The sequence below is a fragment of the Balaenoptera musculus genome, chromosome 20, assembly GCF_009873245.2.
Source record: "Balaenoptera musculus isolate JJ_BM4_2016_0621 chromosome 20, mBalMus1.pri.v3, whole genome shotgun sequence".
NCBI lineage: Eukaryota > Metazoa > Chordata > Mammalia > Artiodactyla > Balaenopteridae > Balaenoptera > Balaenoptera musculus.
The window spans coordinates 31,192,735-31,215,308 of record NC_045804.1 but is presented as its reverse complement, the minus strand read 5'-3'; the positions used below and the strand labels follow the sequence as shown (position 1 = coordinate 31,215,308).

The 22,574-nt window shown below is 41.0% G+C and overlaps 1 protein-coding gene across 5 annotated transcripts in view; it reads left to right on the top strand.

Annotated features, from left to right (window-relative positions):
- Positions 1-21,719, top strand: part of MMD (monocyte to macrophage differentiation associated) — a 33,798-nt gene extending 12,079 nt beyond the window's left edge. Inside the window, exons 3-9 of one of the 5 annotated variants that reach the window (XR_005017792.1) lie at positions 1,044-1,204; positions 4,919-4,993; positions 6,618-6,719; positions 8,708-8,777; positions 19,460-19,500; positions 19,646-19,821; positions 20,727-21,719. Coding sequence is in view for 3 of the 5 variants with exons in the window: in XM_036837005.1 (XP_036692900.1) it covers positions 1,044-1,204; positions 4,919-4,993; positions 6,618-6,719; positions 8,708-8,777; positions 14,493-14,693 (609 nt within the window). In the remaining 2 variants the exon portion in view is untranslated. Of the gene's footprint in view, positions 1-1,043; positions 1,205-4,918; positions 4,994-6,617; positions 6,720-8,707; positions 8,778-14,492; positions 16,396-19,459; positions 19,501-19,645; positions 19,822-20,726 lie in introns of those variants that run through there. The other 4 variants (XR_005017793.1, XM_036837007.1, XM_036837005.1 and 1 more) reach the window with 4 other exon arrangements.
- Positions 21,720-22,574: the final 855 nt, after the last annotated feature.

Sequence of the window (22,574 nt, the reverse complement as noted above, 5' to 3'; positions counted from 1 at the left end):
AAAGTAGAAAGGACATAATCTCAAAATTAATTAAATTGTTTTTTGAAAATCTTTGTTGTCCTTAATTTTCTCTTTGTTCTGGGCCATTGAATACTTCAGCATTTGAAATTCAGTGCTGATCTCATCTGGGGGATTTAATATTCTGTTTCAAGAGGGAAATAGAAGGTGTTGGAGACAAAAAAGATAAGATTGCTAAAGTTTGCATTCTTTGCCAGGTATGTTTATTCCGCTATCTAATAAAGTAGTTTATTTCTTCTGATGATTTCTGTTATTATAAAATGTTTACTAGTCACACTGATATGACTAGACATTGAAATTTGTGTCCATATGTAGTGTAAACTGTGGTGCAGAAAGCAAAGTTCTCTCTAAGATTCTAGTCTCTTAAAATTATTTGAATAAGTAGGAGTTGATTACTCTTGCCTACATGAAAGGTGCTATTAAAAATGAAATAACCCTTTCACTCTGCAGTAGCTCGCAAATTGGTGGAATGTAGATATCCAAACTAGAAATCAGGACATATGATTTGAACAAATGATTTGAGTGTGGTATGTACATAATAGTTACTGACTTGATTCATTTAGTTACCCTTTGCTGGAATATTGGGATTTCAGTAGCACATGGGGGAAACAGGAAAGAATATTTAAAGATCAAGACCTCCCTGGGAAATCTGGGTACATGCTTGCCATTTGAATATTTTAAGTGCCTACCCTAAATCACATTAGAGAATACGATGAAATGTGTTCTTAATTAACGAAATTAGGATAGAGGACATTTGTTTTGCAACAATTGAGTAATGTTTCATTCTTACTGCTTGACTGTGTACCCATTGGTGGACACAGGTCCTGGGCCCTAAACAGCAGTACTTGTTTTCAGTGCCGTAAACGGACAACTTCATCTGGCTCTCGTTATGATTATCCAGGAAAGGCAAATGTTTGTTTTAAAATGATCTTCCTAAAATTGCCCCTGGTAAACCTATGTATTTTTAATAAAGTTCTCAATTCAGTGTTTTGCTGAATGTTTACTTTTCTTTCCCTTTCTCTCAGTTCCTCATTGTTCCAGCCATTGTGGGCAGTGCCCTCCTCCACCGGCTGTCTGATGACTGCTGGGAAAAGATAACAGCATGGATTTATGGAATGGGCCTCTGTGCCCTCTTCATTGTTTCCACAGTATTTCACATCGTATCATGGAAAAAGAGCCACTTAAGGTACAGTGGATGGTACGCTGTTTCAACAGGTCACTCACAATATTTGGCTCGGGTTAGCCTCTCACGCTGGCATGCTTTGGTCAGGTGAGGCAAAGAGTGGACATTTTCCTGCCTGGTAGAGTCTAATGCTGTCCCGACACTCAGGAAATTTCCTATGGATTGGACAGAATTTGAGCACCCCTATCTGTGTCTTAAGAAAGCAGGTCTTTACTCAGAAACCGAACAAAACCACATTGCTTCCTCAGGACTTACAATGTAAAATCCTGACACCTGTTTTCCAGTGTGTCAGCACACTAAGGAAGAGCATGGCAGCTGCAGGGTGATGACCAGTACTCTGGACTTGCAGTCACCAGATGGGCTTTGAGTCCAAGCCCTGCCACTTAGCCTTGTGTAGCCTCAGTTTCTTCATCACTAAAATGAGAATGGTAATGCCCGACTGGCGGGCTGTTGTGATAGGTGAATGAGATGATGCATGTGAGAATGATTTGAAAATTACAAATCACTACAGCTGTACTACAGGTATATTCCAGCTAGGGTTTACTGTTTTGCAAAGTTCAGCTTTCAGAATTAGGTCCCGTGCATCTACTCAAACAAAATTCACATATGTTGCTACAGTTAGCTGTCAAGCAGTTTCCAACAATATTGTGATCCTTAGCCTCCCAATGAGAAGGACATAAAAGCATTCATCCTTTGAATGAAGGGTTAATTTGGGTGATACAAAGGTAGCAGCACACCATCTAGTTGCTTATGAAATGGATTCTGCACAACCCAAAAGGGCAAAGTTTCTTCTCAAAAAGGAGGACTCAGAACAGACTTAAGAGTGATTTAATGTAATATTAGAAGATAACTTTTGGGGGCTTCCTAGTGGCACAGTGGTTAAGAATCCTGCCTGCCAATGCAGGGGACACAGGTTCGAGCCCTGGTCCGGGAAGATCCCACATGTCGCAGAGCAACTAAGCCCGTGCACCACAACTACTGAGCCTGCGCTCTAGAGCCTGTGAGCCACAACTATTGAGTCCGCATGCCACAACTACTGAAGTCTGCGCGCCTAGAGCCCGTGCTTCACAACAAGAGAAGCCACCTCAATGAGAAGCCTGCGCACCACAACGAAGAGTAGCCCCCGCTCGCCGCAACTAGAGAAAAGCCTGCGTGCAGCAACGAAGACCCAACACAATCAAAAAATAAATAAATAAAATTAAAAACAAGGTAACTTTTGGTTTTATAGATAGAATGTTCAAAAAAATCTCGTTATTCAAACAATCTAATATTAAAAAGATATGCTTTATTTAAGAGCAGGATTTGGGATTCATATGATGATTCCTAGTTTCCTCACATGTAAAATCAGACTTTTAGAGCTGGAAGGATCCTTAGGGAACATCTGATCCAAACCCCATAATTTTCTCCTGGGGAAACTGAGACTCAGTGATTCCAGCAGAATCTGATCATCCCAGGATCTCTGACTCCCAGTCCTGAGGTTTATTTCCGCTGCACCCTTTACAATATTGCTTATAGTTTGCAGTCTGCTACCTTTGCCTATAAGCTGACAGTTCCCAGGGCTTAACATAAAACTACAGCATTGAATCACGAGGGAGCTCTGGTACACACTCAAAAGCAAGCCTCAAAAGTACTTGTCCTGGCTCTTCAGGATGCACTGTTGCAGAGCCCAGAGGCAGGAGCACTTCATTATCTTCTTGGCCCGATCCAGTGCTTGTGGTTGCCTTTGCTGACTTGGCTTTGCTGTCTAGATATCTGAATCAAAGAGTTGTAGGTGCCTGCTTCGTTATTCAGGGCCTCGCTGCCAGGGCCTGAGAAGAAAGTGTAATAGAAACTAGTCTCTCTTGAACCTTGAAATAGCACTGCTAGAATCATAAGCCACATGTGGATTTTTGCTCTGCATTAATTCTGTAAAATATCCCAAGTATAGCCTTAATTTAAGTAAAAGAGGGAAGGGAACAAGCATTTATTGAGTACCTACTATGTGCTAGGTGCTGTGCTAAATGCATGGCTACATCGTCTCATTTAATGTTCACACGCACTCTGTGATAGAGATGATATTACTTCTGCTTCACCCTTGAGGAGAGTGAGGGTCAGAGATGGGTGGTGGGTCTTGAATAAAACTGCACGCTTGACTATACCTGCTGCAACAGTGCATAACAGCCTAGAAAGCAGAATTAGAAAGACCCCAGACCTGGCTTGGAATCACAGTCATCCAAGGAGTTATTCTTCTCTTCCCTGCATCTTCTACCTCATCTTCTAGCCCTTTTAAATCAGGATCTTCTGGACTGGAGTTTGTGACTGTATTTTATAAGCTTCCCAGGCGATTCTGAAAGGCAGTTAAGTTTGAGAAACATTAATCTAGTGTTTGCTTTTTTAGATCTAAATTATTTTCACTTCTTCACTAACATGTGACTAAAACATCCTCAGCCTGCTTTGGTCGACACAGAGTGTGTGATGAGGCAAAATCTAGTACTTGTGCACCACCAAACCACAGCTACTACCCCTTGGACTGGAAATGGATTCAAGACAATGCAATGCATTTGTACTTTTAAATTACCTCAGGAACTTCCCTAGCAGTCCAGTGGTTAACACTCTGCGCTTCCGCTGCAGGAAGCGCAGGTTTGATCCCTGGTCGGGGAGCTAAGATCCCGCGCACTGTACGGTGTGGCCAAAAATTTATAAATAAATAAATAACCTCGGTAAAGGGCGGATTCTGTCTAATCCGTTTTGTGAATAGACCTCAGTGAGCCAAATCTTTGTACACTTCCTGACTCTTCAGTTTTAGAAGGAAAAACTTGCTTAGAAGCCCAGATCACGGGGCTTCCCTGGTGGCACAGTGGTTAAGAATCCGCCTGCCAATGCAGGGGGACATGGGTTTGAGCCCCGGTCCGGGAAGATCCCACATGCCACGGAGCAACTGAGCCCATGCGCCACAACTACTGAGCCTGGGCTCTAGAGCCCGTGAGCCACAACTACTAAGGCCTGTGCGCCTAGAGCCCATGCTCCTCAATGAGAAGCCACTGCAGTGAGAAGCCTGTGCACCGCAACGAAGAGTAGCCCCCGCTCGCTGCAGCTAGAGAAAGTCCGCGCTCAGCAACAAAGACCCAGTGCAGCCAAAAATAAATAAAATAAATAAGTTTGTTAAAACAAAAAAAGAAGAAGCAGCCCAGGTGGCTACCCTCTTGACAGCAAATGCGCCTTTTTTTTTTTTTTCTGGTTTGTGTTATTGCCGTTCCTAAATTAGTTTCTAAATTTGCTTTATTGCAGCTTACTGTCTACACTAAGATTTGGAGTAAAAGCTGCTTCTAAGACATTCTAAAAAGAATGTGGCTTTGGGGACTATTTACTGAGCCTTCATGATTTTGTGCCCCGCACTATGATAGGGGTTGAGAGGTGGTCTGCCCTCAAGGAAATTCATTTTCCTATTAGATAGGATCTAAAAAAAATAGAAAATATCAGAAAAGACAGATTTTGAATTCCTGATTATTGTGGGGTTCTTACATGGAGAGGATCTATGGTATATGCAATCTTAAAAATAATATAAAGCTTTTACTTGTGGCTCCATATTATTAAAAATAGCTGTGCGACTTTGAAGGCCAAGTTATAAATGCCATGAGAACCAAGAACAAGAGTGGCAGTTGTGACATAGTGGAGTGATAACCCCTACTTCCAGTCGTAAAATTTTCTGAAAACTCTAACTTGTTCCCCCCCCCACAGGACAGTGGAGCATTGCTTTCACATGTGTGATAGAATGGTTATCTATTTCTTCATTGCTGCATCTTACGCCCCATGGTAAGATACAGTCTTTATATTTTTGAAGATAGTGTTTTTATGAGAGAATTCTCGGTCCTTCTTCCCTCCCTTCTTCCTATCCCTGCTCCCCGGTTCCCCTACCCCAACACACGTACATGCTTTTTTTTTCTTTCCCATTTTGATTTACTTGGGTCAGATTGCAGATTTTAAGGGGAGAATGTTACTGCCATTCAGAATACATATCTGGCACTGGATTGTTTGAGAGAAGTGCTACTAAGTTGTGTGTAGGCAGCACGCTGACTTTTGAAACGTTACCTTTGCCTTCCATATTCTTTGTATATGCTTCTGCTGCTGCTCAGAAAACCTGGACACCTAATTGTTTAAGTGGAAATACTGTAAATACGTACAAAGAAAACAAGCTCACTTTTGAAATTTATACTGTTGGTCTTCACAGCACAGTAGCTACTATGTATGGAGTGCATTTCTCATTTCTTTAGCTATATGAATAAGAGAACTAGCCTAATTAGTTAGCTATTTAAAATACCTAGTATTCAGTTCAATGTCCTTGTTCTTCCTGCCTTTTTGGTATAGATCAGATAGAGTCTTTTGCTGCTCTGAAGCCCATAATTAAAGAAACACTGATTTTCCTCTGTCAAGATATGGTCCAGTTTTAACCACTCAGAAATTCATATTATCCCATCTACTATATATCATTAGAAACAGCAGGCCTCTAGATTCTGACTAATGCAGCATCCATCATTCAAAAGAAACCTAATTATCTGTTGGAGTAAAGAGTAAGTGCTGTCTCTCCCCAGTAACTGTTACTAAATTATAGGTCTGAATCATATTGGAGCGAGAATACTTAAAGGCTTTTGTGAAGTATACCTCAATTTAAAATAAGTAAATAAAAATTTTAAATGTAGACTGAGGAATCAAATATTACAGTAGGCAGTTTGTTCGCATGTACTCTTCGATATGCAGGTGGTACCTTTTCCATTTGGAAATATTAATTTTGTAGTAATAGCCATTCAGAACATTTTATTTTCTTATCTATTCTTAATCTGAATTTAGTACAGGTGAATTTGCAGCATTTTAAGTTCAGGCCTCACAAGAGTCCATGGTTAAATTCTAACCTACAAAGTATCTTCCATAACATGTATTGGGCTAGATCTTCTCATGTTCTCTCTTGGTGGAGAAATTGATAATGGAGACATTTGGTCTGTGTATTCGGTATCCACTGTGTGTATGTGATCTGGTTCAGGGTTTTGTTGCATTCTCAGTAAGCTTTGTAAACAATCTGCTCCCAAATACATAGTCAGGAACAGCAAGGCAAGTAGCCTTTACAGCAGTCTGCCTAATAAGGAAAGTCGGGCATCACAGATGTGCTGGGACTTACTTCTACAAGTCTCCTTTTAGCTGGTTCTATTTTTAAACCACATTGGAACTAATTCTAAGTCTTAAAGCTTGAATGACAATTTTATCCTTGAGTTATTAATTTTATCCCAATTGCCCAAATACGTCCAACCACATGTTGACTGCTTTTTCTTTCTGGTCTTGTCCTGGTACCTTCTCTCCCAGTTTTCAAGACTAGAGGAAAACACAGGTTGTATGAATTCCCTTCATTTATCACTTCTGTTCTTTGTTGTCATGTTTACATTTTTAGGTTAAATCTCCGTGAACTTGGACCCCTGGCATCTCATATGCGTTGGTTTATCTGGCTCATGGCAGCTGGAGGAACCATTTATGTATTTCTCTACCATGAAAAGTAAGAGAAAATAATTTACATTTGATAGCTTTAAAATTAACTTCCTAAATTTTATCTACATTACAGTACAATTTACTTTATATTTGCAGTTCAAAATAGTAGAAATACATAAATAGAATATATATTGTTTTAACAAATCTTTAGAACCATTTGATATTCATCATTGGTCTACAGACTGCTGCAGACAGAAATGAATGGTGCCTGTGTGATATATGATATAGTTGAAGGACAGGGTGCACTTGTCCCTCATCTAAAACGACAGTTTTGGAGTCAGTCAGACCTCATTTCACATCCTCAGCCAGGCTAGTCTTATCAGCAAACTAGCCTTATCCTCTGTGACTTAAGTTACCACGTGAGAAAAATAACTGCTTTTCTAAGTTTCTTTGAAGATTGAAGATAATAGCTATTTAGCCCCCACAGAACACCTAGATAGGAACCCAGAGGATGTTCCAACCTAGGACTCCCTGAGAAAGGGTACATTTGGAAGGGCATCTAAACCCTTAGTATCCTCACCATGGGACACACCTTTTTTAACCCGTTATTCATATCTCCTAGTCTTAAGTGTGAAGCAATATAAAAAGAAAACTTATTGAAATTTAGCAGCTTAGTTCTAGAGGAGACCTTCAAGGTCATCTATTTGTGCTTCATGTTTAAAAAATGAGAACATTTAGTACATGCATCAAATTAGTGACTCATCTGGAATTAGGACCCATGTGTCCTAGTTCCTATTCCATGGCTCTTTTCATTATTTCACATGCCTGAACTTGAGAAACTCACAACTGTGAAATAATTGTCATTGGATACAGTTTATTAAATTCTTTATCTATTGTTTTTGGCAGAATGGCCCTCAGAATTAAACATAACTTGTGTTTGTCACAAAGTAATAAATTGTTTTCTCTTTTCAGAAGAAAGTGGTAGTTTTAGCTAACTTCTCTCTGACTTTGAAATTCACTTAAATGCATTTTTGACCATAATTAGCAATTCTGAGTGGTATTATGCATTATATATATATCCAAGGGAACAGTTTGCTTCTCAGGCTCAAACCCCTAATTTATATCCTTGGATAAATTAGGAAGTAAAGTAAGACAACTCTCTTTTCTCCTATTCCAGGCCTTCTAATATAAACCAAACCCACATTCTTCCCCAGTTCCCTGATATGATTACTTCATGGTGGACTTTGAGTATAAAACACTAAGAATGAGATGCGAGTCACCCTTGGCCATTGGGTTTGGCAGGTATTACAGAGAACCTAAATGGTGCCACGTACTGTTCTAGGCCCTGCAGACCCAAACATAAACAGAACTTTGTCCCTGCCTTCGAGGAACTTAGAGTCTAGTTTGATTAGGCATAAATATAAGTTGAATTTCAGTACAGTGTGTTTTTTAGCATTTTCAGACTTCTGCACCTAAGGTGATGAGCCTTACAAACTGGAGTTTGTACAGATACAAAATTAAGAGACAATCAAAAACACATGCCCTCAAAAAATAAAAAAATTTTTTTAAAAAGTAAAAAAAAAAAAAAACCAATAACAACAAAAAACACATGCCCTTAGTTCCTTAGGGCTCCCATCCCTTTGCCACTGATAAACTGCTCCAAGCTATTCCCTGTGCAGCTTCATAATTTCAGTGTCTCATAACGATGGATTGGAATGGCGATGAAGGCAAACACTCTGGGATTAGAAACGGAAAATGCATGGTGAACTGGATTCAATGACAGCTTTTGGCAGAGAACGTTTTGCATGTAGTATGTGGAATTTGATGCCTTATCCATCCTGAAAGAAATGCTAGTTCATTTTTACTCAACTACGGTATTTCAGTTAGAGCCCTAATGGTCTCCTACAGGGAAAATACATTTCATTTGAATAGTCAAGAGTTTACATTTGTTTTTCAGAAGAAAAAGGGAAAAACTGGTAAAGAAATAGTCTGAGTGTTGTAGGAATAGATATATTAAATTAATTTAAATTAAATTAACACATTTCTGTTCTGCAGGTATAAGGTGGTTGAGCTCTTTTTCTATCTCACAATGGGGTTTTCTCCAGCCTTGGTGGTGACATCAATGGTAAGAAGTTGCTTTATAATTTAAGTTATTTCACCTTATTTTCTTTTAAATTGCTGTGACTCTTAATATGTCTATAGATACGATCCGAAGCTTTTCTTTCTGAAGTTATGACATGTCCAATAACTAGAGATTCAAAAGAAAAAATATATAAATTACAAAGTGCCACAACTTGTACTACCTACTGTCTGTAGTTTGGAAAAGCTATACATCTAAGTGTGACTCCTTCCATATGGTAATCTGCTGCATTTGTTCTTTGGGATAACCCTTCTGTTCACCCCACCTCCACTCCCACCCTTTTCCCAAAGAGCTGTGAGATTATGTGAAGGTGGGAATTTCTACTTGGATTACTTAGTGTCTTAACCCTAAATCCATGGCGAGGGTAAATTTGGAGGTTTCTTACAATGAAGAAAATATAAATTAGTGACTTCTTTTTTTTTAGAGCAGAAATTTTTTTTCTTAATTTATTTATTTCTGGCTGCGTTGGGTCTTCGTTGCTGCGAGCGGGAGCTACTCTTCATTGCAGTGTGCAGGCTTCTCATTGTGGTGGCTTCTCTTGTTGCAGAGCACCGGCTCTAGGCGCACGGGCTTCAGTAGTTGTGGCACGCAGGCTCAGTAGTTGTGGCGCACGGGCTTAGTTGCTCCGCAGCATGTGGGATCTTCCCAGACCAGGGCTCGAACCCGTGTCCCCTGCATTGGCAGGCGTACTCTTAACCACTGTGCCATCAGGGAAGTCCCGTGACTTCTTAGAACTTAAGAATTGGAAGGACCTCAAAAGGTCATTTGGCTCAACATTTTATTGGATATTTCTCAAATCCCTTCACTCTTACTTTTCCTTTCACTTGCCTTTAAGTCATATTATTTCTCTTTCTCAGGAAAGTGCTTTTTTTTTAACTTTGCTTGAAATTTTCTTTTGGAGACTTTGATGGGTGAAAGTGTGGCATTCATTACCTTTAGTAGGCATTTGCACATATGTGTTTTGTACTCCCATTCAGACTGATTACTGTTGAGAAATCAATGTTTATCTCTCAATTTAAAACAATAACATAACAACCTCACGATCCCATCTACTGGTCACTTGTGCCTTTAGCTTATGTTTTCCCAGTCCTACACTCTGCATTTTGGGGCACCAGCCAGTGTGTGTTTAGTTTGAACTCTCTTCTCAGCCTACAAGGGTCAGAATTGTACCTATAATTTCCTCCTGAGCTCATAGGCAAGTTATAAGAATGTAATTTTGCTGTGCATAGTTCTTGCCCTGGTCACAAAAACACCTGTAAAAGGTTTAGGATTTATAGGTTTGCTTATGTTTTTTCAGAGGGTATGTCTTATGAGAATGTATCAAGATATGTTCTTTGAGATATGAGATTTATAATGGCTTTAATAATTACCTCGTAGCAAAAATACATACAGTTTAGCTGGTAAAAGCAACAGGGAATAGTGAGGAGAGGGAGGTGAAAGTCAGAAATGAGAAGATCTGCCTTGAAGGCCATATAGATAGAGGGCGATTGAAGACACCCAGAGCAAGGTCTGTGTTGATGGGTCACTAATCATTAGAGTGGAACTTCAAGTAAATTCCCTCTGGGTATCATAAGAGCAAGTTTATCCAGTATTTTTACTAGCCTAAATCTTTCATTGACATTTTCAAGTAGTACAATAGCAGGTGACTAATGTTTATGTTAATCAAACAGGAAAATCCCCACACTTGCCCAGATAGAACTTAGAATCAAGCAGAAAAATACAATTCATATAAAATAAGAAATTACCATAAAGTTTTACAATGTCTTTGATTGGGGAAAGTACAGCCTACTATGGGAGCACGTGATAGATGTACCAGAGGAAATGCTATTTAAGCTGATTCAGAAAGACAAATAGGAGCCAAGAGATGGAAGGAGTGGTGCAGGTGGTACAGGAAAAGGATACAGCATGAAGGAAGCCCCAGAGATGCGGAGAGCACAAGCATCTGAATATGCATATATGCATGAGGGGGTGTAATTATGCAGGTAGCACAAGTCTCGTGATAAAACTCGTGAGCTAGACAGAGACCAGATCAGAAAGAACCACACAGGCCATCTGAAGGAACAAAGAAACAGTACAAGTGATGAAGACTCAAACCTTTGGTGTTCTGGTCAGAATAATGGGTATCGGAATTACCCTTCTACCATAAAGAACTTATAAAAGTAGGAAAAGTATGTGAAACAACTATTTTTTGGCATTGGACACAGACATATAGGACTATGATGCTTGCGGGGAGAGAAACCAAAAGATGAGCTTCACACGCACTGCAGTTTTCTCCCCGGAATGCTTTCCAAACTGCGAAAGAAAATGGAGTCCAAGAGCAGCAGTCTGGGTGGAGGAAACAAATCAGCATTTCAGCTCCCGAGCCAGCTGCAGTTTTGGGGCAGGGTACTGGAGAGGAGGGAACTTCACAGAGAGTCTCCAGAAATCTACAAGGGGTTTCCTTGAGTCCTTGCCCGAATACTAAGCTGCATTTGTGCAGGGCAACACTCTGCGTGCACTGGCTGAGGATAGCTATTGGAAGGCTGTGAGATAAATGGAGATTCCAGAAGGAGCCTAGTACTGGGAGATACCAGAGTTCCAGCCAGCCAGAGCAGGAGACCATGCTGAACAACTTAGGTATTCCATTGACCCTAGCAAGACCACACCTTAGGATAAGAGCTACTCTGGCCCTAGAGTGAGAGCGGCTCTGGCACTGCCATAACAAAGCCCAGAAACCTCGAAAGGATAAAATTGATCCTTCGGTAAATAAACTGCCTACTGGAACAAACTCAACATTCCTTCGAGGAAGACAACAAAATCTATACTCTAACAACTCGGCATCCATTATCCAAACAAATACTACTAGACAAGCAAGAAGGGCCAAATGGAAATTCTAGATCTGAAAACTATATGTTAAGAAAAAAATTTATTTGGAGGGGTTTAACAACAGATGGGATACGGCAGAAGAAAAGATCAGTGAACTTGAAAATGAATAGTCAGGCCTCAGACTGGGAGAAAATATTTGCTTTCTCTATATGTATCTGACAAAGGATGTGTATCAAATATTGTAGCACTCTAAGTCAATAATAAAAAGCCAATCCTATAAAAATGGGTAAAACACTTGAACAGACACTTTATAAAGAGAAAGAGATACAAGTATCCAGTAAGCCCTTGAAAAACTGCTCAATGTAACTAGTCATCAGAGAAATCAGGGAAATGAAAATTAAAACCTCAACATGCCACCACTACACACCCTATAGAATAGTTAAAATTAAATTAAAAAGACTGATGCCACCAAAACCCAGCAAGGACGTGAAATAACTAGAACCCTAATTCATTGTTGGGGAGAGTATAAAATGGTATAACCACTTTGGAAATTTGTTTAGCAGTTTATTATAAAATTAAGCATAAATTTATGACAACAAAAATGAAAACATATATCTACAAAAGGACTTGTAAAACAATATAAATGTTAATTTTATTCATGATAGCCCCAAAATGGAAAGGATAAGCAAATTATGTTAAATAAATCAGTGGAATGCTAAGTAATAGAAAGGAATGAATAACTGATATACAGTCGCACATGCATGAATCTCAAAAACATTATTTTGAGCAAAAAGGAAGCCAGACACAAAAATGTACATACAGTTATAATTCCATTTATGTGAGGTTCTAGAACAGAGAGGCTTAGTCTGTGGTAATTGCAATAAGAACAGTAGTTGCCTTAGTGGAAGGGCAAACCTTACTGTTCACTTAATATCTATGCATTACACTATGTAAATTAATCATCAATTTTTAAAACACCCCCTCCCCCCAAAAAAGGAATATAAGTTCAGGAAATAAAACACTTTAGTTCTTGGTTCAAATCCTGATTCTGACACTTAAAAGTTACTTGACCTTGGTAGATTATTTAACCTTTATGTATTCTAGTTTTCGCGTCTGTAAAGTTTGGATAAATTAGTACCTAAGTTAGGGTTGTGAAGATTAAATGAGTGCTTCAGACAAGTCCTGGTACATAGAAACATAGTAATGACATTGATAATGAAGAAAACATACCTGGTTTTGTTTGTTTTAGGATTAACTATGTCTGGTTCTTTGAAAGTTGATAAGCAGATGTGGTATCTTGAGGAACTACCTATTAACAGAATGTATGTCAAAACCAAACTGTGTGCTTGGTTTGGTCTCTTGTTTATTCTTTTAGTGGAAGAAGAAGGAGTGGTGTCTTTCAGGGCAGCAACCAGCTGTGTGACTTTGTTCAGGCTACTTATTTCTCTGGCCTTAGCCTCTTCATCTCTAAATTAAGGAGGTTGTGTTGGATGAGTGAGTCTTCACTGGGGAGTCAGATGCCCCTGTGAGAATCCCATGAAAACCTCAATCCTCTCTAGGAAAATGCCTCTAATAACACATACACAGAGAATTTTGTATAATTAATGGATACTAATTGTTTTATAACCTCTATGAACTAATAAATGTAGCTGGTGTTTTGTTTTGCTATGTTTTACTTTTTAAATAAAATGAAATCTGACTGATGTGCCATCTTACCAAGGTTAAGGAGAAGTCCAGTATCAGTCAGTTTGGATTGGCTCCTTCCTCATCTTTTGATCTTACGAAAACCGTGGTGCTTATGTGAACTTTGAAAATAGGGCTAATCCTCACCCCTGGCCCTGGATCCTCACGCTTGGTTCTTAGCTCGTGTCTGTGGCAGCCATTGCTCTGGCCGAGGCCCATGGGGCCATTCAAATAGGTGGCTGCACTGGAGCTTCCCCATGTTCCTTGTTGGACTTGGCCACCAGGACCTGCCCCAAGGCTAACAGCGTTGCAGCCATCAGTGCCCAGGCCTCTGGGACACCCACACACCTGTCTCCTTCCAAGGCCTTGCCACGATTTGGCTTAGGTTTCCACTCACCCTGCAGAACCTGAGACCTTTCTATTCCTGGTCCCCAGAAATCCTGACTTGTTTCTCTGTCAGCTTCTTAAGCCCTACCTCTGTTCTCTTCCCCTCTCAGTCATACAGCCCAGTCTAATCTTGTAGATGGGTCGAGGTCTTTGAAAACCAAGAGTAGCCTATAAATATTCCTTTTTGTGCTAAAGCACACCTGACTGTTAATTTCCTCCTAAGCTAAGAAACTCCCAGGCACAAAGACAAAAAGGCCTGGCAACATCTAGAAGGTTAGGAAATATATTGTGCTACATGGTCTCAGATCTCAGAGGTCACTCCTAGCTATGATTTTCCTGTGTCAGCCATAAGGAAGCCATAAGCTCACAGAAGCAAGTGAAGAGTCTGGGAAAAGCGATTAGTGTAGAACAGTGTTTGAGGAGGACAAAGGGAGTGAAAACCAGGCTGAGATGTGGATTATAAATGGAGTGGCATGGGTGTAGGGAAGAAAGCTCCTAAGGAGGAAGATGAAAGCCAAGGACTGTACTTTATTAAAATGAACTGTTGTTCCTTGTAGATGCGACTGCAGTCTGCTTAAACATGGTATAAATGAGCAGAAGGTGCTTCTTTTTCCCACGGGACCTGTAACCTGACTGCTTGGCCGATTCAGAGGGTAACCCAGGTCCACTTAAGTGTAATTCATGTTTACAGATGAGGATTCTATCTGTTCAGAGCTACTTCATTGCCTAGAAAATCAGGAGACTTAGGGGAAATTGCAGTGATCTCTTTAGCTTGTCATATCAGAATAACATCAAAACCTTTTAAATTTTTTCCTCTGTTGACAGAGTAACACCGATGGACTTCAGGAACTTGCCTATGGGGGCTTAATTTATTGCCTGGGCGTTGTGTTCTTCAAGAGCGATGGCATCATTCCATTTGCCCATGCCATCTGGCACCTGTTCGTGGCCACGGCAGCTGCAGTGCATTACTATGCCATTTGGAAATATCTTTACCGAAGTCCTACAGACTTTATGCGACATTTATGACCAATCTTTACTAGGTCTCCAAACCAGTATTATTTCAATTATGGCACTTAGGAGCGGGGTAAGAGCTGAAAACTGCACAGAGGGAAAAAAAAAAGAAGACAGCTGTACTGACTTTATATCTTTTGAATATAATTACTGTGAAAGTATAATAGCTGTGTTCTGGAATTTTCCCCCTCACAGCAGATAAATAAGGTAGTGAATTAATTATTCATTCCATTCCACTATCTGAAGTACTCTGGATAGACTTGGCCAACTGATGTTTACAAACCAGAATTTTGTATTTTAATTTTACAGATTTTACTACATAATTTTTCTAAATTACTAGGTCAGGCTGTAAAAGTCAGTGCAATAACAAAACTTCCTTTTTAAGAGAAAATGGTTTCTATCACTTTCCCATTAGCTGTGTGAAGAATCATGGACAGAATTTACACTACTTTTTACCATGTTTCATCTTGGCATAACATGGTTATTTTTTAAATAGAAACTTGAGTTTTTTGTAAATTTTTAAAAAATACTTCATTGAAACGCATTTCTGCAGTTCCTCATTCATGTGAATTTTTGCAGCAAGCTGTCAACATTCCACAAATGAACAAACATTATACCTCTTCTGATAGTTTTATTAAGCATGGAGAAATTGCCAATTTTTAAAAACTACAAGTTTTCCAAAACTCTTCTGCCAGCCTCTGACTCTGAATTCCATGTTGCTTTGGGCTGTATACTTGACCTAGTTTGGTTTCCCAGCGATGGAAAAGTATTTTGATATCATTAACTTTTTCAAAAGATTCAACTTTTTCTCTATGCCTTTGCCATGTCTTCTTCAGGGTCCTTTTCAACAGCGGATGAGTATCTAGTCTGTACTAAGAGAATATTGTTGGGTTGGCCATCCACTGGAAACTCCTGAAGAGTGTTATGGATTACAGCGAATAGTGGTCATGCCTGTTTGGTGCCCAATGGTTGTCATTGTCACTTAGCTTTATATTATCAGTTTGATAGTCATTTTAAATTATGGAACTAGATGCATAAATTCACATTTCTACCTTTCCTTTGCATCTTCTGATACACTTTCCTCTTTTTCATGGAAAAGTATTTAAAGCACTGTTTGACAGATAAACTCATGTGTCTGTCGTCCATGGGTTATATCCTGGCTCAGTGGAGTGGTATTTAATATATTGTTTTTGGTTTTCCTTCAGTGTCTTATATTAAGATTAACATATTAGTTGCTTTGTTGGTTAATCTCCTGTTGGTGTTTTAATAAATGAGATAACCTTGCCTTTAGATCAGGTGCTGATATTGCCTGTTTTCTAGTGATGGGTTTGATCATTGGAATTGTTGGTTTGTCAATACATTGAAGTCAATTCATTGAAATTTTGTACTGATGTAGCTTTAAATGAGAGTTTATTTTGTGTGTGTATGTTTAGAACTCTCTGACTTTGGTAAATTATGTGGGAATGAAGAACAGAAGAACGGCCTCTTGCTGGTGAATTCTTAAATAGGCAAGGTATCCAGTGATAGCACCAGCCAGACCACCCCTTCTGCATGATTCTGAACATCTGGATGCCCCTTGTTTTATTGTGTATATTTTATTTTAAATGTATTAACTTTTGTGGATTCATTTAAAGTCTGCTCAAAAGTACCACTGTCAAAACCACTAAAATGTATGTAAAAAATAGTGCTGTAGACTAAAATAAAATTGTTACTTGGATTTGTTCCACTGTCTCTAAATTAGATGACTGTGAAAATGATAATGCATTTTTGAAAGCCTGAGCTCATCTAGCATATGTAATTCGTATAGTAGCCTTTTTTTTTTTTCTGAAAAGCCAGGATGGGAAGAAAAACAAATGTACCCTGACATCTAGAATTTTCTAGTCCACTTTTTAATAATTGAATTGCCAGAAACAGTGCAAACATTAAAATCAAACCACGTTTTCAGTTTAAAATATACTAGTCTGGGCCTAAAGATTATAAATTTTATAGATGATGTATCTTCATCCCAGAGAAGACCTTTGGTTTAGTTTATATAATATACCGTAGGACTGAGGTTACACGTTTTTTTGTTACCAAGCAGACACACATATTGCAAATGTAAGAACTCTGTGAGTGTTGTTAGATTTCATTCTCCCTCTTCTACAGTGTGGGAAACAGAGTCAGAGCTGCTCTGACTGCTTCATGCTTAGGGAACTGAGACAGGAACCCAGGTCTCTCCAGCTCTGAAGCCTCCTATTCACTTTACACCACAGCAAAAACAAGTGAATCGAAAAAATTGAACTGAAAATTCGTCAGAGTCAGCAAAAACAAATGAATCCAAAAAATTGAACTGAAAATTCATCAGGCATGCACATGGAAAAGAAAACAAATAGTCACGCAGTTTAGAGCCTAAAAAAACCCTCGGGGAAACCTCCATCGAGTCTAATTTTGAAGATTGAGTGTCTTGAAGCGTTATTCTTCCCAAGAATTCTGTCGTCTAGTCCAGCAGGGTAACCTCATCTCTCTCTAGAGCAGCATCTGCCCCCACTTCTGTGCTATCATCTTCCTTATCAGCATCTCCAGCCTAAAACTTTTCTGAAGGCCAGACCTCTCTAATCAACTGCCCAGATGCCCCCCTTCCCCACCTCCGGAACATTTTACTCACCCTGTCCCAAACTGAGTGCATTATCTTTCTTTATTCCCCCACCAAACCCATTTATCTGAAGCGTCCTATCCTGGTTAATGGCATGGCCATAGCCATCTACATCCTTGATTTCTCTCACGCCCCAGATCCAACCAGTCAGCCAGAACTGTCACCTCCCCTTTAGGCCCAACTCCCTGATCTGGTTTCTCACCCCCTTCCCACTGCAGGGCCCTAAGAAGCCCTAGTTCGCTGTCCTCAGACTATTGCAGCCACCTCCTCATTGTACCCCTGCCCTGGTCACACCCATCAGGCTCATCCTCCACACTTACCAGCGTTATCTTCCTGAAAGAATCTGAGCATGTCTCTCCCCTGCTTCGAAACTGCCGTTGACTATGAGTCTACATGACTCAAGCCAATCTCTTTCTCGTGGCCTCGTCACATGCTAACTCGTCCTGATCCTCTCCCCTGCTGAACCCCACAGACCAGTCCCACGACAACACCTTGCCCTCATGGTGCTTTTGTAACTCTGCTTTTGTACCTGCTGTTCCTCAGCCTGGAATGCCTTTGCCCCAGCCCTTTCCCTGCCCTGAAACATTTGCTGGGTCCAAACCTCCACCAATGCCAGCCAGGCCCAGGCCTCTTTGACGCTGCAGCACTGACGCTCCTTCGTGGCCCCTGTCATGTTGCACTGGGATGCATTTGCTTGTCTGCTCCCTCTGTGGCTGGGGATTGCCCTCTCTCATGGCAGGAGCTGAGTCTCGACAACCTCTGTCCCCAGCACAGCTCTGGGCTCACAGTAGGAGTGGAAATAGGGCTTGGGAATGAAAGAAGAGAGAGAGAGGTGGGTTGGAGGATGGCGTCACGGAAGAGAGAGACTGAAAATAAAGTGTTTTTAGGGTGGACTTGATTTTCACCCTGTTGATCTGGTCCATGAAAGTCAAGGTGGCTCTCACTGACTGGCTGAAGCCTGACTTTCAGTTCCTTGGCCTCACTGGCTTCCCTGACCAAGGGCCGGCTAGAACATTTGTAGCAACCACAGCAGAGTTGATGAAAAATTGGCGTGGAAACATTAGACAGTGTGTCCTAAATAAGGAAAAATCCAAGCTTGTTTACTGAAGGGTCCAGAGGACCAACTATCCATCATTTAAAAGTCTGAAAAACGATTTTGCCTACCCTGCATCCCTCTGGTCCTCTTCTCTGAACATAATAATAAACTGAAATAGCACTCAGTTCTGCAACCCTTGAACCTCGGTGCAGACTGCACTCAGAAAGCAACAACTTTAACATAATTCTACATATTATTTTGTATATTTTTACTCTCAGAAAACTAAAAATTACATAGAGTTCACTCCTCCTAATGCATGTTCATGTATTTCCTGCCATTCTTCTTGCCCCTCTATTTATGGGATTTGGTTTTTGTTTTATACATTTGTAAGTATGCCGCATTTGCAATTATTACACTGCGTTTTCCCACTTACTACATTATAAACACTTTAAAAAATTATTATATAGTTTTAAAATTTTTTTAATTTTTGGCTGCATTGGGTCTTCGTTGCTACACACAGGCTTTCTCTAGTTGCAGCGAGCGGGGGCTACTCTTCGTTGCGGTGTGCAGGCTTCTCATTGTGGTAGCTTCTCTTGTTGCGGAGCACAGGCTCTAGGCTCATGGGCTTCAGTAGTTGTGGCACGTGGGCTCAGAGTTGTGGCACACAGGCTTAGTTGCTCCACAGCCTGTGGGATCTTCCTGGATCAGGGATCAAACCCGTGTCCCTGCATTGGCAGGTGGATTCTTAACCACTGCACCACCAGGGAGGTCCCTATTACATAGTTTTCATAGCCAGAATTTTTAATGGCTCCATCATCTTTCCGGACCAGACATGCAGCCAGTTTTGCTTAGTCATTCACCTAATTTGGGGTTTTTAGTTTCAGATTTTTCATTATTGTAAACAATGCTGCATGAACAACTTTGCATAAAGCTTTGTCCATGTTTGTGACTGGGTCTTTAAGGTAATAATAAGAAACAACTTTTAAGTTAATAATAAGAAACAATTGAGTGCTTCCTATGTTTGGGGGACTGGTCCTGTGCTAGTTACATGGATTATCTCACTCTTTACAGAAAACCTCAAGGGTAGATAATTTTATTATCTCCATTTTACAGATAAGGAGACAAGCACAGATGAATGAATTTCCTTGTCCAAGGTAAGTGTTAGCGCCTGACTAAACCCAGGAAGCCTGGAGTCTTAGTGTTTTCATTCTCAGGAGTGTAATCCCTGGGTCAAAGTTTTATTAATGGGTTTACCCAAAGGAAGACCTTTTAAAAATAAAACTCATTCCAAACCTCCAGATTTTTACTTGGCATCTTCAGGTTATGTCTGCTCTTCTCATGTGCCAATTAAATGGAGAGTGGAAGAAGAAAATCTCCAAATGAAACTGACCTCGAGGAAGCGGATTCACCTCCCTCCTTGGGAAGCAAAATAAAGTGTCCCAAGAGGACACAAGGAATGTCTTTAGTCTAACAAGGTTAGAATTACTGCATTCATGTCTTTCTGCTGCTTTTGCTGGTTGGAACAGACAGTGCCAACCTGTTCTTACATTCTGTGCATCTTCCTACATCCCAGTGATGGGTGATTTTTCCAAGAAACAGTGCCACTGTGCAGTGTAGCCATTTGCAAAGGGAGTTTATTCCCTTCAGGGGCCTGTTCAACACAGCAGCACATTCTCATTCTCCTACACAGTTCACTGTCCCTCAGACTAAGTCAAAACATTGGCTAGGCTTCAGGGGGACTTGGGAAACATGCTTTCAGCCTTACCTTATCTCCTGGGAGAGGTCACAGGTCCCCTTGCTGTTCTGTGCCAGGCCAAACTTAGTACACCCAAACAAATGTGGCAGCCACTGAAAGGGTCAGGAAAATTTATCCATCAAAAAGATTTGGTTCTCTTAAAATCATGAGTGTTTTCTGATCTCATCTGCGAGCTGTGTGTTGAGTCAGCGTGGAATCAGCCAGCCTGGGACAGATTGGCCGGTGAACTTAGGCAAGTCCCTCGTGACCTTGGAGCCTCCGTTCCTACCTGCAGAAGGGGTCCAGCACGTCCCTCGTGGTGCAGCCCTAGGATGAAATGATACCCCCAAAGTGTCTAGTTCATGCATTCTGGCATGTGACTGGCACTAGACAAATGTTAGATTCCTTCCCATATGGCTGAGCTTTTAAAATGATTGTAGCCCACCTGCAGAGATTTACATGCAGAAGCAACCTGAAGGAACAGTTAGTAGCACTCTTAAAAAGTCTTATGCAGTTTTTAGCTCTTAAAAATGTACGGAAGTGTGGCCAAAGCTACACGGAGGCATGTGGTCACCCCTGGCTTTCTAATGATTTTGTGCCCTCTGTAACAAATGTTCTTTCAATATTCAATATTTCTTGAAACAGACGCTGAACACTATGTGGACAAAGAGTGGACAAGGAAGGCTGGGCAGTTCTACTTCTGTGCACAGAGAGGATGCTTCCTCCACTTAGTCAACCCAAAGGCCCCTAGTTAACTGGGCCCACACTCTTGGACAGCAATGTGGTCACTGTCTGTTGTTACCTGAGCGTGCCACTTGGGAGGCTCACCTACCAGGTGCACCTTCGTTGGCTTGTTAAAGAATTACTTCTAACTACAGTGCTACAATGTCTCCTCCATCTTGTTTCTTTCCCAGTGAAGTTGCACATTCATTCGTCAAATATTTAATGGGTGTCAAGTCTGTGCTAGGGACTGATCCACCACTGGGGATGCTATAAAAAGACAAAACCCCTGCCTGTCACTCAGGCCAGATGATCCCCTGGCTCCACTCCCTTATCTGGTTCCGAGGCCTTGGTGGGGTTTTGCTGACCTGTTTTTGGCACTTTCCAGATGAATGTAGCCAGTGAACACGACAGTGTGAACAGGCAAGTAGAAAGTGATGCTGGTTTAACTAGCTTTTCAACAGGGGTGCCTTGCTTGGTTCAATAGGTTTGCATCTGCTGGGCCGGGTTCGAATTCCCTGTCTGAAAATCAGTTCTTGCTTTGGAAGAGCACTGAAAGCAGCTTATGCTTTAGAGGAACCCTGTGTGAACTCTGCCCTCAGATGTGTGACCCCTGAGAGGGAGCGAGCCACCTTGCACCCCAGAAGCTCATAAGTTCAAGTGTGTCAGGGTGCCTTTGAAGCAGGCTTTCCCCAGCCTCCCAGGCAAAGGGTGAGGAGTGAGAAACACCTGACCAGCGAGATGTTTCTCTTGGTGTTGACAGTGCTTGGGCTGCCTGTAGCCCCCCATTGTTCACCCCAGTCCTGGGGTGTATCAGACATGTGTCAGTGGCTGGGGAGACAGTACCAAATAAGGTAAGTCTGTGCCCTCCAGGCTCCCACATTCTCCTAGGGAGGTCAAGGGAACAAACTAGCAATTATAATGCAACCTAATCAGTGTTTATATTGGCTGCTATTACTGGAGGAGTGATTAACTCTACCCAGGGGAGCCCAAAGTCCTCCCTGTAGAGGCAATTTCAGCTGAGACTTGAAGGGTGTGTGAAGAATTACTAGGGAGACGAGAAGTGAAGGGGCAGTGGGTAGAGACAGGGTGGGGGAAGACAACATTCCAAGCATAGGAACAGCAAGTGCAGGGGCGCCTGGCAGCTGAAAGCAGGGCAAGTTTCAGGAACAGCATGGGGTACACTTGGGAAACGGCCGCATAGGGTGTCTGGAGGGAAGACGATGATAACATAGTAGTAACAGCTTATATGGATTGAGTGCCAACTAAGGGCCTGTTATACATGATCTCTCTGGAGAGGGTAGAGAGAGAGAGAGAGAGAGGGAGACTGACTCATCTGTTCTTTTGGAGAGCGAGGAAGATGATCCCATACTCACATGGATTTTTCTGCCACAAACTCTGAATCCTAGACGGGTTTCTTTTTTCCAGTATTTCTGGGCTTCCTTTTCCTTTTTTTAACCTCTCCTAAGCACATAACACCATAGAATTCTTATGGGAGGCAAATATTCCATGGTTCATCTGAGCTAACTCCTGGGTTACTGTATAAAATTTGAAATAACGCATGGTAAAATACATTATGAGTTGGTTGGATGGGTCTTCCAACACTGGGGACTGTTATCCTTTGCTGTTGACATCGATAATCAAGATTTGAGGCTATTATGGAGACCATCATCCAGGCATCCAATTCATTCAACAAAGAATGAGCCCCTCCTACGTGCCAGATGCTGTTCCAGGTGCTGGGGATACAACAGTGAACAAAACAGACACAAATTC